This window comes from Octodon degus, unplaced genomic scaffold (genome assembly GCF_000260255.1).
Source record: "Octodon degus isolate 3935 unplaced genomic scaffold, OctDeg1.0 scaffold00084, whole genome shotgun sequence".
NCBI classification, from domain to species: domain Eukaryota; kingdom Metazoa; phylum Chordata; class Mammalia; order Rodentia; family Octodontidae; genus Octodon; species Octodon degus.
In genome coordinates, this window is record NW_004524660.1 from 3,039,780 (window position 1) to 3,056,956 (window position 17,177).

At 42.8% G+C, this 17,177-nt stretch overlaps 1 protein-coding gene across 2 annotated transcripts in view; it reads right to left on the bottom strand.

Moving 5' to 3' along the window:
- The window catches only part of Fndc7 (fibronectin type III domain containing 7), a 32,491-nt gene extending 28,244 nt beyond the window's left edge, over nt 1-4,247 (bottom strand). For both annotated transcript variants that reach the window (XM_012515964.1, XM_004636948.2), the window contains exons 1-2: nt 4,185-4,247; nt 3,700-3,718 (exon numbers count right to left, since the gene is read on the bottom strand). In XM_012515964.1, coding sequence (XP_012371418.1) covers nt 3,700-3,718; nt 4,185-4,247 — 82 coding nt within the window. The remainder of the gene's footprint in view (nt 1-3,699; nt 3,719-4,184) is intronic.
- Between the last annotated feature and the right edge of the window lie 12,930 nt (nt 4,248-17,177).

Here is a 17,177-nt window from a genome sequence, read left to right on the forward strand (position 1 = left end):
GATGGAGAGTGGGGCTGGATAGGTGAAAAGGGGGGGAGAAGAAGAAGAAGAAGAAGAAGAAGAAGAAGAAGAAGAAGAAGAAGAAGAAGAAGAAGAAGAAGAAGAAGAAGAAGAAGGATGATTCTGAAGGAATAGTACTTTTCTTTTCTTTTGGGTGCTGGAGTTTGAGCCCAGGGCCTCACAGTGCTACATAAGCGCTTTGCCCCTGGCTACACTCCCAGCCCCTGGTCATACTACTCTTATAATAAATAAAGACTGGGGGAGGTCGAGGGAAAGTATGAGAATCCTACTGTCCTACCCACTTCACGAGAGAGAGAGAGAGACCTGAGCGACTAGCATTAGGCCTATCAAGTAGCACCAGTTCTTTCTCCCCCATCTTATTCCTCTGACCAGACTGATGGAAGAGAAAACATCATTGCTCAGATGTGCATCCAGCTACTTGGATCAGCCAGAAACGAACCCCTTCGGCTCTCGGCGCTGTGCATTCTACCAGTTCAGAGATCTAAATTAGCCCAGAGGCCCCAAAGGCCAGCCATACATAAACTGTCCATGACAAGGCTCAAAATGCATGCAGCCAAGATGCGCCTCTACACGACACAAATCCGCCACATCCCACGCACTGAGAAGCCAGGACGAGTCCGTGAGCTGCCTCCTCCGGGTCTCAGCCTGAACCTTTGTTTCCTCGCATCTCCAAAGGGTCGATGCTATAGGAACTCAAAGAAGGCCTGCTCCGAGGGCTCGGTGTGTCCTGACTGTTTTTGGATCTTGGAAGAGACAACAAAACTAGATTTTGGTTACCTAAAAGCCAGTTGTTTTAAAAATCACTTAAAACTCAAGCTGCTTGGGAGGCTTAGGCAAGAGGATCATTTGAGCCTGGGAGTTCAAGGCCAGCTTGGGCAATATAGTGAGATTTCACCATAAATGTTATAAAGAAATAACACAAGCCAGGTGCAGTGGCACATGTCTGTAATTCCAGCTACTTGGGAGGCTAGTGCAGGAGGACAGCAAGTTCAAGCCAGCCCTGGGCAATTCAGGAAGAACTGGCTTAATGGTAGCTAGCATACCTGCGCCCCTGAGTGCAGCCCCTAGTACTGCAAGCAAATAAACTTTAAATCCCTTTGAACAGAGCTGCGCAGTCCTTCCCTCAGCTTCCTGGTCAGATCTGCAGGTCTCCTAAGCATAAGACAAATGAGAGCCAGGCGTGGAAGCCCAGGCCTGCAATTCCCAGCACTCTGGAGGCTGAGGCAGGAGAATTCTCTCAAGCTGCAGGTCAATCTCAGCTACATAATGAGTTAAAGGGCAGCTTGAACTATAGCAAGACCCTGTTTTACCCCTCCCACAAAAGAGAAAAGGTAAATGAATAAGAGTAAAGCAAGAAATAATAGTCTTTTAAAACCCACCGCGGAACTCCCGTGCTCCTCACCCCGCAGCCTCTGCACTTGCCCCGCGCCGCCAAGATCCCAAGAGGAAGGTCAGCTCGGCCGAAGGGGCAGCGAAGGAGGAGCCCAAGAGGAGGTCGGCGAGGTTGTAGGCTAAACCTGTTCCAGCTGAAGTGGAAACGAAGCCAAAAAAAGGCAGCGGGAAAGGATAAGTCTTCGGACAGAAAACTGCAAGCAAAAGGAAAAAGGAGCCAAGGGAAAACAGGCTGAAGGGGCTAGTCAAGAAACCAAGAAAGCTTTCCCTGCGGAAGGTGGACAAACTAAAAATGAGGAAAGTGCAGCTTCCAATGAAGCAGAAGAGATAGAAGTCGAGTCTGATTAATCCCACACCGTGTCTTACCAGTGCGCCCTGTCTCACTTCTTGTACAATCCAGAGGAATATTTTTATCAACTATTTTGTAAATGCAAGTTTTTTTTAGTAGCTCTAAAAATATTTTTTAAAAGGAGGGAATCCCACCTCATCGCATTTTTTAAGTGTAAATGATTTTTTTTAAGGGTGAAATCATTCTCTAGTTGTTTATTTTTTGGTACAACCAGAAATAGTGGGATATTGAATTATGGCAGGCTTTAACTGTCTTGGGTGTCAGCTTAACATTCCGGAAGTGGGGGTTAGTTTTCTATCCTGCAATACAAAGCACACTAAATGGCAATTTGGAATTACAGTCCTGTGCTTAATATGTCTTGGATACTTTAAATGACTTCTGTTCTCATGATTTTTGGTAGAATTGTTTCCTAAAGAAAACTACATCCTAGTCGTTGCCCTGTCAGAATCGTGTGCACTCTGTAACGTCTTTGGTAGTGGTAGTCTGGTTTGCCTCATTTTGTGAATGTGCTGTGAAAGATCAAAAATTTGAACATGTAGTGTATGTGATACAGAATTGTGAATTGGTGCGACTTAAGTAACACTTTGTCAGCGCTTGAAGATACTGCTACTTAATCCTCTTACAGAAAATTTGCCTCTAAATTTGAAGCTGGAAGGTCACTGGAACAACTGAAAAACAATATATGGCTTTCTTTTGGTGTGTGTGTGTTAAGAATTGTGTACAAAGTGAATCATGTGTACTGATCCTCAACACAACCAGTAAAATCTCAAATATTGGAGATTAAAAAAAAAAAAAAAACCAGGGGCCGGGGAGATAGCTCAGTGGAATAAGCACTTGCCTGGCAAGCTCAAGGACCTGAGTTCAATCCCCGGTTCCGCAAAAAAAAAAAACAAAACAAACAAAACAAAACAAAAAAAAAACACCACATATCCATGGATTTTATTCAACTCCACAGCTCAGCTACATATCCATAGAAACTTTCAAATTGTCATCAATTTCCTTTTCTGTGGCACAGATAAAGTAATACAAACTGTTCTGACTCGGGATGAATCACTTGGAGAGTTTATTGTTGAGCTAGTTGATGTCATATGGTTCCTCCAGGTAATCTAAACTCAGGCATAAACATCTATCCTGGAACTAAAATTTCTGGAAAGTACGAGCGAGCAGAGGAGGCCAGAGAAATTATTTTTGCCTTTAGTCACTGACTAATAACAACAGTGATCACATCTTTTTAAAAGAAAGCCCCCCTCAGCTTTGAATCATCGTTGCCTGTACTTTAGCTACTGTTTTTCAAGGAGAGTCTTCCTGCAGGCTCACCTCCAACTCCCCTCCTGCTTCACTCGTCTTCACTACAAATATGCAATCTTAGGAGTGTAAAGTTCCTTTGAAGTAGGAAATCTTGAAAATGTGATTTTAAAAATTCCAATTTTCTCCTCTAATTTCCTCGAAAACGAGAAAATGTATATAAATTAGATTAGTGTAAGATTTTTTTTTCTTTGACTGGAATGACTATTATTGTACTATTTTTCTCCCAACTACGCATGAGGAAATGCACTGCTGCGTGACTTTACACATCACAATACTTAACTATAATGTTGTCTTAGGGGTCAGGGAGATGGCTCAGTAGAATAAGTGCTTGCCTTGCAAGCACAAGGGCCTGAGTGCAATCCCCAGTTCCACCAAAAATAAAAATAAAAATAAATAAATACTTTTTTAAAAATGTTGTCTTTTCGGCTTGATCCATATCTTTGTCTAATCAGTTATTACCTCCCTAGCACCTGTTACAAAGGTTAGCACTCTCTGTGAACCCTTGAAAGATGTCAGTTTTTTTCATTTTTTCCTGTTACAGCCTTTATATTTCAAAGTAGCCCATGAATTAACAATAGCAATTAAAATCAAATATCAGGACAGGAAAGTAGCACGTCAGAACATTTTACCTGTTTTGGCTGAAACAACCTGAAAGGAAAGTTGAAAAAATTAGAACCATAGGGAAAGTATATCAGACCAGTAATAAATTTATCACAATATTTCCATACAAAATGTGACCGATCTTTGAATCCACATAAGTATTTTCTGCACAACCCATTTCCTAGTACTCAAGCCTGCCACCAAGCAATCCCAAGCAGAATTTAGAGGCTAGGGACAGGTCACATTACTTTTGCATTTTTTCCTTTGAATCTGCCTACTGCACTAGGTCAGATGCCAGTGACAGATTTTTCAGAAGTCTTTGTTCTTAAAATATAATGATAATATTGTTCTAGTATATCATGTTAAATTTCAAACACACAAACATACATGATCTTGGTATGATCCAAAAGTATTTTGCTTTCTATCTCCCTTACCTCCCACAAAAAGCAAGAGACACCGAATGTGTCTCCTTTCTTCCCTAAAGAGCTGCAGGTTGTTGGAAAGCTGAACTCACCATTTTAACACAGACGAGAATGAGTCCAATCAAAGACAAACCTTTCTCTGGTTCTCTGGCCATTCTGCTGGGTAGAGTGCTCATATGGCACAAAACCAGACGCTCAAGGGTCCACCGTGAGCCCCGGAGGGCAGCACTGGAGCTGCTGGGAAGCTGGGAAGGACCCTGCGGAGTCGCTCTGTCCCTTTGGCATGGAGCATATCTGTAACTAGGGGCATTGAAAGACAGGCAGGGACAGACGCTATGAAGGCTGAATAAAACAGCTGAAGAAAGTCATGCCAAGAGGATTGATTTTCAGCAAGCATGGAAAGGTAATCAACAGACAGAGGATAGATTTAGTCAACAAATGATGCCGGAACACTTGGGCAGCCATACTGGAGGCTCCGGGCTCAACCATCAGCACCAATAAAACAAAACAAAAGCCAAATAAAAAATGTAAATTTTAATCCATATTTTACATCACATTCAAAAATTAACTCAAGGTCTGGGGAGATAGTTTGAGGTCTAAGCGTCCGCGTGACAAGCTCAAGAACCCAGGACAGTCCCTGATACTGCACACCATGCCAGCCCCTGAAACCAGGCGTGATGGCACATGCCTGTAATCCCAGTGCTAGAGAGGCTGAGACAGGAGGATCACTACAAGTCTGAGCAGTGTAGCAAGACTCTACCAAATAATAAATAAAAAAGACTTTAAAAAAATCAACTCAAGCTAGCCATCCTGGCACACACTTGTTATCCTACATAGCAAGGCAGGAAAGCCACCTGGGTCCACAACAGCCTGGTCCACATATGTAGACCCTGAATCAAAAACATTTAATCAAAGCTGGCATGGTGGCACATTCCTAGGATCTCAGCACTCAAGAGGCTGAGGCAGGGGGATCCCTGTGAGTTCAAGACCAGCCTGGGCTACAAAGTAAGCTCAAGGCTAGCCTGAACTGCATAGCAAGACAAAGTAATAACACAACATAACAAAATAATAATAATTAAAGTGGATCAGAAGGCAGGCGTGGTGGCATACACTTGTAATCCCAGCACTTAAGAAGGCTGAGGCAGGAGGATCATGATGAGTTTGAGGCAAGCCTGGACTACACAATAAGTTCAATGTCACCCTGAATTATATTGAGTCCAAATCTCTTAAGAAAGAAAAGTATAACGTGGACTGGAAAACAAGTCTCCTAACTATTAATACAATGCGAAAAAATAAGGCTTTTATAAATACATAATAACAACTGTGCTTGAAAATCAAGTAGCCAAAAATAAAATATCAGACCTGCAGGCTGCAAAAGGATTTATATTCTCTGAAAACAAAAGCCTGCTATTAAATTCCTAATGATGATCTCAGCAGGTTCTGCCTACCTCTGGCCCAGGCTGTTTACCTAACAGGTAAGAATCTTTAGAAAGGCAAATCCTGGGGCAGGAAGCAAAGCAAAAATCATGAGTCAGGGGGGCCTGCCCCTTAGCTCGGTTCTTTAAGTGGCTGCTTCAACAAAGCAGTCAGGCTAAGCTTGCTGTGGTTCGATCCCCACAACTCAAGCCAGCCAAACCTGCCCTGAAGGCATGAGGAGAAAAAAGAAAATCATGAGTCAGCTGAACAAAAACAGACTGAACTGTACATAGGAAAAACCACTATGGCTTAGGATATAATGTTCAAAATTGTATGAGCGTAGAACATATGAAAGTTGAAACCTGCTGCAACAACACACACACACACGCACACACACACACGTGCACACATGAGAACCACACACATAGAAAGGCAAAGTCAATAAAATTATGGAAAAAAAAAAAGAAAAGGCAAGGGCTGGGGACATAGCTCAGTGCAATATAACTTACTAATGAATTTGATAAACCACAAAATATTCTTAATAGTAAAATCATTGGAAAGAGATACCTACCTTCTTGGGTTCATGTCGACCCACTAAATCTCTCACACAAATGAAAAAAGGAAAGAAAGAAAAGATAAGAAATTTCCATACAAAAACATACATAAATATTCAGTTATTTTTATTCCCAAACTGTAAGCAAATCAAATGTTCATTGACAAAAATGGATCATAAGCTGGGGAGATAGCTCAGTAGAATAAGCGCATGCCTGGCAAACACAAAGCCCTGAGTCCAATCCCCAGTTCTGCCAAAAAATAAATAAATAAAATTTTTTAAAAAACAAAAATGGATGATAAACATGAAATATTTCTCAGCAAAAAATGGGAATGAACTATTATATATACAACAATAACACAGATGAGTCTCAAAATAATAGAGCTGGGTCAGGAGATAGCTCAATAGGATAAGCGCTTGCCTGGTAAGCGCAAAAGCCTGAGTTCAATCCCTGGTTCCACAGCAAGAAAGGAAGGAAGGAAGAAAAGAAAGAAAAATAGAAAGAGAGTGGGCCAAATAGCTGAGTGGATTAAAGCGCCTGTAAGCAGGTGCAGGGGCTGGGGGTTCAATCCCCAGGCCTGCTGTGCTGGCCCTGAAAGATGGCATTTGAGACTGGGTGTGGGCCTGTAATCCCCGCTCTTGGGAGGATGTAAACAAGTGGATCACTATGAGTCCGATCTAGTAGTGAGACCCCAAACACCCTGTAAACCCTGCCCTAAAATGCAAAAGAAGAAAGAAAGAAAGATTCAAAAAAAAAAGTAAGAAAAGAATGCAGATAGTTTTCTTCTAGAAAATGGAAACTACTCTAAAAACAGCAAATCAGGGGTTGCCTGGACGTGGGGAAGGGTGGGAAGAAGGACTTACAAAGTGTGAGAGGAAGTGCTTAGGCAGAGAGGGTATCTCCGTTATCGGCAACGTGGCGCCGTTTCTTGAATACATGCGTATGTTGAAACACATTGTTTGTCTTAAATATCTGTGATTTATTTCACATCAGTTACACCTAAAACTGCTTTGAATAATCAATAATCTAACCCCAAACTCAAACTCCTTCCCCTAAGCCACCTGCCTTCTTCGAGTTGAATATAAGATCGGGGCACTTTAGCCGGTTGAACAAATGCGAGCTGGGTATTGCTGTATACCACGCGTGTTCCTGTCACTGGGTCCAAACACAAGGAAGTCGGCCCCCACCCCGGGAGCACACTCTAGCAGAGTAAGGCCAGGACAAGCAGGACAGTAATGAAATAGATCGAGAGTCGCAAGACATTATGGGCCACTAAATAAATGAATAAATATAAAACAGCAACGGAAGAGAATACTGAGGGACGGACTGGTGCCAGTTCACATACAGCAGTCCGGGAGACCTGTGTGGCAGCAGGCCTGAGGGAGGGAGGAGGTGAGGCCTTGGGAAATCTGGAAAAGAAAGAAGGCAGGCAGAGGGCAGAGGAAGGAGAAACCCTCACCCCGGCTGCAGGAGGAGGTGCTGGCCACTTCTAGCCAAGCCTTGGACTTGCCTGTGGCCGTGTGGGCCTCCGTGCCCAGTCACACCCTCCGGTGGCCTTCCCACACCCAGTGACCGGGGATGAAGGATGCTGGTGCTCCTTGTCTGGCCTCTGACAGCTCTGGCAGCCAGAGCTGGCTGGTCCACTGCGGGGGGCCCAGACTGTGTGACAGATGGTGGGGACCCCACCAGGTGACATCAACCAACACCATCCCATCCCCCACCGCGTCCCGAGGTCGTGAGACCTTGCTTCAGGAACAGGGGGCCATCAAAGAAAGAAGGCCTTGTGCCCCTGGATAGCAGGCTAAGGACCTGGTCCTCCTGAGGCAGAGAACGCCTGCTGAGGGCAATCCTCAAAATACAGGTGTTTGGGCTTAGAGAAAATCTAGTTCCTTATTAATTTAACCCTTACACACCCATTTTCTTTTTCTTAAAATTAATTACATTTGTTGGTACATTTTAGGTCTTCACAATGATCACATTCATCCTCGGGAATCTCTACCCGTCTGTGCCACAACTTGATCTGTTTTTCCCCATTCCCCTGCCTCCTCCGACCCCTCCTCTCCTCCCCACACCACAGCTTTGTTTCCAAAGCTTTCCTTCTTTCTCATCATTTTTTTCTTTTCCCTCCCTTCCTTTCCCCCTTCCTCATCCTTAGTTCCCCTTCCATTTGAACATTTTCTTCCTCTTTCACAATATTTATGGTACATTTTGGTCTTTATTTACACTTTCAGTTTCTCACACCAGAGAAACTGGTACTTGTGCGTGGGTGTCTGGTTTATTTCCCGTGAGAGTATGTGCTCAAGGTGCATCCAATTAGCTAGAACTGTCTCGAGCTTATCCTTTTTTATGGTAAAATAGTACTCCACTGCATAAAAAGAAACCTTATCTTTTTTATCTGTTCACCAGCTGGAGTGTTTCCAGGATTTAGCTATCACAAACTGCGTCACTATAAACATGGGTGTGCCTACATCGCTGTGGTATGATGCTTTTAATTCTTCCCAGAAGATACCAAGAGGGCGAATAGTTGGGTCAAGCAGAACCTCTAGTTTTAGTGCTTTGAGGCATCTCTACACTGATGTCCACCAACACTGGGGAAGGGCTCCTACTTCCCCACAGTCGCTCCAGCATCTGTTAATGGTTGATTTCTTGATGACAGCGACTCTTTCTGGGAAAGACAGAATCTCAGCACTGTTTTAATTGGCATCTCTCAGATGATCAGGATGTTGAACATTTTTTCACAGATTTATTTCATGTTTGTACCTCTTCATCTGAGCAGTGTGTATTCATTTCAGATGCCCATATTTGGATTTGGTCTTTAAATCTGAAAGTCCGATTTTTTTCAATTTTTAAATATATTCTGGACAATAGTCCTTTGTCTGAGGAAGAGATGACAAAATTTTCCCCACACTGAAGGTTGTCTCTTCACTGCTGCTGGTTTCTCTTGTGGTACAAAAGTTTTTAACGAGGGGGCCAGGGAGATGGCTCAGTAGGATAAGCGCTTGACTGGCAAACGCAAAGATCTGAGTTCAATCCCCGGTTCCACAAAAAAAAAAAAAAAAAAAAAAGCTTTTTAACGAGATCCCAGTTGGTGATTCTTCGTGATACTTCTGGTGCAATCAGGGTTTTGTCCATAAAGACTTTGCCTACGCTAACGTCTTTTAAAAGTTCTACCTATTTTATCCAATCCACCAGAGTTAGTATTTCTATTTTAATATTTAGATCTTTGATCCATTTCAACTTTCATTTAGGGTGTGGCGAAAAGTATAAGTCTAGCCTTCATCTTCAGCGTATGCAAAGCCATCTTTTCCAGCACCATTTATTAAAGAGTGTAGGGTATCATGTTACCTGCATATCATGATAATTTGACTTCTTTCCTTCCTATCCTTAGTCTTTTTATTTCTTTCTCTCGTCTGATTGTTCTGGCTAATATTTCCAGAACTATATTAAATAAGAATGCTAAAAAAAAAATGCTGACAGTTGACATCCTTGTCCTCTTCTGGACTTTACATTGAAAGCTTTCAAAATTTGTTCATTCAGTATGATGTTGGCTGTTGGTTTGTCATAGATGGTTTTTATCAGATTGAGATAAAGACCATCTACTCCCATTTTCTGTAGGGTTCCATCATAAATGTTTGCTGGACTTTGTCAAAAGCTTTTTCTGTATCTCTTGAGATGATCACATGGTTTTTGTCCTTGGCTCTGTTAATATGTAGTGTATTACATGTAATGATTTGTGTATGTTAAACCATCACTGGATCCCTGTGGTGAATCCTACCTGGTCATGATGTATAATGTTATTGAAGATTTGCTGCATTCTGCTTGCCAGAATTTTATTGAGGATTTTTACATCTATGTTCCTTAAGAAGAATGGCCTATAGTTCTCTTTCTTGGTTGGGTCTTTCTCTGGTTTTGGTGTCAGCATAATGCTACCTTCCAGGACTGAATTTTGGAGTATTGCTTCTCTTTCAATTTTAAAGAGTTTGAGAAGTAGTAGTATTGGGTAGCTCCAATGCCTAATTTTTTTAAAAAATGTATTTAGTGCAGGGTCTACAGGGTTTCACTACGTAATTGGACTTGCAGTGATTCTCCTGTTTTCAGCCTCCCAAGTGCTGGCGTTACAGGTGCGCACCACCACACCCAATATCAGTCAGCATCTCAGCATGCCCGGATCAAACCCCGGCTGCTGCACTCTGCCTAAGCAGATGCTTTAATCTGCTGCGCTATCTGGCTGGCCCAGGGACCTCCAAATTTCTCATACAATTCAGCAGTGAATCTGTCAGGTCCTGGCCTTCTCTTTGATGGTAGGGTTTAATGCCATCTTCAATTTCATTGATTGATATTGGTTTATTTAGAATTTTTATATCTGTGTCTTGGTGGCCCATTCAGCACACGGGAGGCAAGGCTGGATCAGCATGTGGTGCTGGGGATCAAACCCAGGTCCCTGAGCTTGCCTAAGCAGGTCCTTAGTCTGCTGAGCTATCTTGCCAGCCCTTTTTTTTATATCTTCTTAATTCAGCTTTGGTAATTCATATGTATGTAGTAATCTTTCCGTTTCTGCTGCATTTTCAATCTTATTAGAACATAAGTTCTCAAAGTAGATATAGATGATTTTCTGGATTACTGTAGAATCTGTTGTGATTTCACTCTTTTCATTCCTATATAGATTCGAGTTTTTCCTTTTTTGATAAATTTGGCTGTAGACTTGTTAATTTTATTTAATCTTGCACAGAACCAACTGTACATTAATTCTTTGTATCAGTTTTAGTCTCCATTGCATTGATTTCTACTCTGATGTTAATAGTTTCCTCCCTGTATGGGCTTTGGGCTTGACTTGCTCTTCTCTTCTAGAAGCTTGAGGTTCAACTTCAAGTTGTATATTTCAGCTTGCCCTGTTTTCTGGATATGGATATTCACCACTAGAAACTTCCCTCATCAGACTGTTTTCATTGCATCCCACAAATTCTGATATGTTGTATTGGCATTATCATTGAATTGTAGAAACTGCTTAATTTTTATTTTACTTCATCTGTGACCCATTGTTTGTTCAGGAGGGTGCATTGAATTTCCATGTATTTATGAAGTTCTTATGATTTCTTTAGCCACTGATTTCCAATTTCATTGTCCTTTGGTCTGATTATATGCACGCGATCATTTCAATTCCTTTGCATTTCCTTAAGCACGTTCTGCAAGCTAGTATGTGGTCCAGATAGGAGACTGCCCCGTGTGCAGCTCAGAAAACTGTGTATTCTGATGTTGTGGGGTGGAACATTCTCTGGGCATCTACTAAGTCCATTTGTTCAAAAGTTTGGCTCAGTTCTCATATTTCATTGTTGAGTTTTTTTGCCTAGTTCATCTATTTGTAACTGTGGGGTACTAAGATCCTCTAATACAGTTGTATTAGTGTTTATTTCATTTCTTCATATCATTAATATTCATTTTTTTAATGTATTTGGTACAGGATCTCACTACACAGCTCGGACTCCTAGTGATCCTCCTGTTTCAGCCTCCCTAGCAGTGGGATTACAGGTGTGTGCCACCACACCCGGACTCATGGCAGGCTCAGTACACCTGGGGACAGGGCCGGTGGGAGGGTGGGAGATCGGTCGCCGAGTTTGCCTAAACAGGCACTTAATCTGCTGAGCTATCTCACTGGGCCTAATATTTGACTTTTTAAAAGAGAAAACAAAAACAAAGAATAAGAACAAAGACAAAAGCAAAACAATATAAAACAATTAAAATGGCACCAAATTTCAAAACAAGAATAGGAAATTAAGAATGGTTGTTATTTATCATCAAATTTGTTTCTCAGATGACCAGATATAAGCATGCAAGATTGATCAAACAATTAAACATTAACTCTTTTTCAATAAACCTTAATTTTTTTCTTGTCCTTTTTACTTTTTATTTAATATTTGTTTTATATAGTTGGTGCACTGGTATTTGTGGAATATATGATTGTCATCTCTTCTTGGATTGCTCCCTTCCAAGGTGGTAGTGAGCCACAGCAAGGGAGTTGAGATGTTTATATGGAACTGTGTCTCAGTTACTCTTCTCTTGTTGCTGGGACAAATACTCAATGCCCAAAATGAAGGAAGGAAAGGTTTATTTAGCTCGCAGTTACTGGAAGCTTCAGTCCATACTCGGCTGGCTCCAAGGCAGAGTGGCCCAGGGCAGAGTGGCCCAGGGCAGAGTGGCCCAGGGCAGAGTGGCCCAGGGCAGAGTGGCCCAGGGCAGAGGGCAGCAGTTCATGGAGGTGGCACAACAGCGATGGCAACAGAGACAGGAAGTCTCTCCCTTAAATTGCATTCAGGCTATCGCCCCAGGCTGGGGAAGGTACACACACACACACACACACACACACACACATAATCCCAGCAGTACTAAAACCCATAATCCCAGTGGATATGAGTTAGTCTCAAACTCTAGAAGTCCCCTCCCCATGACTGCATGAGACTTGGGGGGGGGGCAACTAGACACAAACCGTAACACACTGATTTGTAATGCAGGAATGTGGGAGCTAAGTGAGAGAAATGAGGGAGGGATGCCTGCAGCATCTCACTACAGAGCAGAAAGCTTGCAAGGAGAAACACATACCAGGACCCAGGAGAGTCCAAGAACTCTGAACAGATGTGAGAGGAACCAAGCAGGGAACAGAGGAGTTAACTAAACAGGCAAGACAGGTTTATTTTGGCTCATGCTGTGTGTCCATGACCTTGTGGCCCACTAACCTTTGAATCTGTGACTGTTACTCCAGAGTTGTCAACTTCATTGAAGAAACACCTAGTAGATTGGTAAAGACACTGCTGGGTGTGTCTGGTGGGCCATGGAGTGTGGCCTCGGCCACAGATGGAGTGTTCTCTCCTGTCCCCCTCTGGTGCTGCTCCCGGCTCTGCTCCCCAGCTTCCAGGATCCAAGCAGCTTTGCTCTGGCATGCCCTTCCACCATGACATTCCTGCCTCGTTTCCAGATGACTGTGCACTGGATTTGCCCCAACGCTGAGCTCAAGTAGACCTTTACTCCTTTAGTTTGTGTCAGGCAGTGTCCACCAGTGGGAAAGCTAACTCGTACAGGGCCTGTGAAGAGCTAGATCATGGTGGGAAACATGTAACAAAGCAAAACCATTCATCTATGGCAGATGGTAAGCGAAGAAACAGGAAGTGGCTGGGTCCCTCTGAGCTCCCTTCAGGGGACTTCCCCTAGGGACCAAACTTCCTCTCCCGGGGCCTCACTTCCGAAGTGTCCCACCATCTCCCAGTGCTGCCAGAGGCTAAGTACCAACCCTGCACCGCATAGCCTCATGGCCTCAAGATCCACATTACAGCAAAACCATTAAACTCTAAGTGTTTGAGTACTAGGGGAGGATCTTCCGAGGTCTATGGATGACAGGAATAGTCAAGGGATGGTAAGTAGCATAATCACATGCGTACGTTTTCTTCTTTTGTTGTTATTTTGGTGGTACCAGGGATCGAACTTGGGACCTTGAGCTTGCCAGGTAAGCACTTATTCCACTTAGCTAGCTCCCCAACCACAAGGCATAAGTCTTAAAGGAACTATGGTAGAAGGTTTAGAAAAGAGGGAGGAACAATACTCCACTATAATGTCTTTCTTTTTTTATTTTGTTTGGTATTGGGACTTGAACTTGGGATCTTGCACTTGCCAGCCAGGCACTTATGCCACTGAGCTATATCCCTGGCCCTACAGTGACTTTAAAAAAATGAGTTAAGGGCTGGTGAGATGGCTCAGTGGTCTAAAGCACCTACTTAGAACAAGCTTAGCAAAGCACAGGGACCGCGGTTCAATCCCCCAGCACCACACGCCAGCCAGCCCCGCCCCCTGGTGGGCTGAGCTGGCCACACACACACACACACACACACACACACAAATAAATAAATAAACAAATAAAATAAAAATTAAAAAAAAAAATAAAAATAAAAATAAATAAAATAAAATAAAAAAATGAGTTAAGAAAATTATTATGACATAAAGTATATTTTTGGCTAATGCCAACTTCTGGGTACTCAAAATAGGTAATTAATTTATTAAACAATTCCATTTGGAAACAATATAATAAATTGTATAGCATAAAATTGTAACTCTGAACTATCAAAATTACCAGCTGTCTAAAATTCTGTCAGGATTTTTCAAAGCAGTAAATATATGATTTTAGGTGCTGAGGTGAATGGAGATAAGACAACCGAGAAAGGAAACGGCTGCCAGGATGGTGGCGCATGCCTGTAATCCCAGCACTTGAGAGGCTGAGGCAGGAGGACCACTGCAAGTTCAAGACTGGCCTGGGTTACAAAGTGAGTTCAAGGCCAGCGTTAGCTGCATAGCAAGACCCTGTCCCCCCCCCACAAAAAAAAAGATGCTGCATAAAAATTAGGCTTTGTCACTTGGTGTGTAATTCTTGATACCAAATTCATAGATTTTCAGAGATAGAAAACTTGTAGCAGCGGCTTCAGTGGAAGTTTTTTCCTGATATAAAGTGAGGCCGGGGCCAGCCAGAAAGCTCAGCGGACTAAAGCACCTGCTTAGGTAGAGTGCAGCAGCAGGGGTTCAATCCCTGGCGTGCCATGCCGCCGCCCCCCACCCCAAGTGCTGAGAGGGCGATTGAGGCTGGGCGTGGTGGCATGTACCTGTAATCCCAGCGCTTGGGAGGCTGAAAACAGGAGGATCATTATGAGCCCGATCTACATAGTGAGACCCTGTAGATCCTATAGACCTTGTCCTAAATACATAAAAAAAAAAAAAAAGTGGGGCCAACACATACAAGCACGACAACTCAATTCCATTGAGTCCTCAGGGACCCAGCCTCCTTTTAGCTTCTCAGTTGGACCTAAGCGCTGAATGTAGTCTTTCAGAATGAGACAACTTTTTTTGAATCTTGAAGGAAAATACAAGTGGTCTTCAAGTTTCATACTAAAGTCCTTACTGCTATGAAGAACAAATATCAGTGGTGCAAATTCAAAACTGACTCTACTTTGGTGTTTTCACTTTTTCCTTTCCACTTGAAAAATGGGTCTTAGAGATCCTGGTCTGCTGGCACTGAGCTGGGGTCTCGGTTGGGCTACAGACTGACCCTGTGCGAAGGATTCTTCTCTCTTGCACACATCCCTCCCTCCTACTTTGCCCAGCTCCCAAAGTTGCAACTGGAGGGGTTACTCATGAAATGATTCTGCCTTTGACAAACTCTTTTATTTATTGACTTTGCCAAGGCTTGGTCACAAAGAGCAGTTATTTGCCCTCTTCCATGGCAGAAACTATAATAGGGGAGAAGACTGAGCAGTGGGTGAGAAGAGCTTTCTCAGCTTTCAGGATTGCATCAACCCAGCAGTTACGGCCATGTGTCACCTGTTTGGCTGTTTTTATAAAAAGGCATCGAGTCACAGAAGGGCCAGATTGGTATTGAGGATTGGTGATTATTGCCAGGTAGTTTTTTCCTAAACTGAGTGATGAGGACTGTAGTGGTGTCGCTTCTGCCACAGGGGGCAGGTTTCATGACTGCTTCCTGTGTAGGGCATACTGGCTGGTGAACTCAGAATACGTGTGTTGTGTTTGGAGTTCCAAATCCCATCATTGGCTGCAGAGTTGCTCCCTGGGAGAGGCTTCTGAATACCAATTCTGTTGGCTTCTCAGTCTGCATTGTGTAGTGCCATTGTTTAAATTGTCAGTTTTCTCTTTTTTTTTTTTAATTTTTTTTTATTTGTGTGTGTGTATGTGTGTGTGTGTGGCCAGCTCAGCCCACCAGGGGGCGGGGCTGGCTGGCATGTGGCGCTGGGGGATTGAACCGTGGTCCCTCTGATTTGCTTAGCTTGTTCTAAGTAGGTGCTTTAGACCACTGAGCCATCTCACCAGCCCCGTCAGTTTTTCTCTTGCCTCTACTCTTTTTTGGCCAGATGTTTCAGGTAATTGTGAGCAAAGTGCAGATCTTCTGTAGGTAGATCATTTTTTAAAGCTAATATAGCACATGCGAGTGAATCCACATAATTTTGGATTGTAAGGGCTTTTGAATCATTTGTGTTTGAAAGTTTTTATTACTTTGAGTCATGGATGTACATGCATTGTGAATTAGAACAGCTTGAGTACCCAAAATACTGTGTTTGGCTCATGAACAAATAATTTTTTTTTGAGAGAGAGAGATAATTTAGAGATATAAAAGGAATATGGAAAAGGATTATCCAGGAAAATGGGAAATCATAAGATTTTTAGTGGCCCTAATTCATACTCATCGATCATGACTTACATCTCTCTCTGCCTGTGTCAAACTATTTCTACCAAGGAAAAGGAATTGAATCTAAAACATCAGCAACTTGAGTAACTGACATTTTTTACTGGTGGTGAGGATGGATAAAATCTCAGTGTTCTGAAAGTGTAAGAGCTTCACTGAAGAGATCCCTGGTGCTTATAATAAACCAGAAGTTGGGTGTGACACATGCCTGTAATCCCAGAACTTGGGGAGGCTGAGACAGGACTGCACGTTTGACGCTTACTTGGGCAACACAGCAAAGCCCTGACTTACCCTTCCCCCACTTCACCTCCACTGGCTACTGGGTTCCAAAAAGAGAAATGGGCCATCGTAAGAAAAAAAAGGGAGATTACATGAATGTCCACTGACTAGACTGGGAAGAAACCTAGAAAGCGCGCAGGAAGCAAGACGGGTTTCCAGACAGTGATGTAGCTATTTCATTGCTTTCTCAAGCTACCCTTTGGAAAAAAAAAAAAAAAAAAGCCACTCTCACATGATAACTATGCAAATCTGGTCCAGTTTTCTAAAGTTTGGCCAGTTCTTTAAAAATCCTGCGAGGAGCCAGGGTGACTCATGATTTTCAGCACACACTGGACTGAACTCTTCATGCGAGACCTTATCAGGGGGCATCAGACAGCCTAAGGAAGTGGTACCCAAGATCGGTAGCATTTTACTCTTACTATTCAGGGTCCAGTCAGGACACAGAAAATTTCAACAGGAAAAATTTTTTGATATACTAAGTAGCAGCAGAGAATTTATTAGTAAGAATAAAGAGAACTTAAAGGGCTGGGGAGATGGCTCAGTAGGATAAGCGCTTGACTGGCAAACGCAAGGATGAGTTCAATCCCCGATTCTGCCAAAAAAAAAAA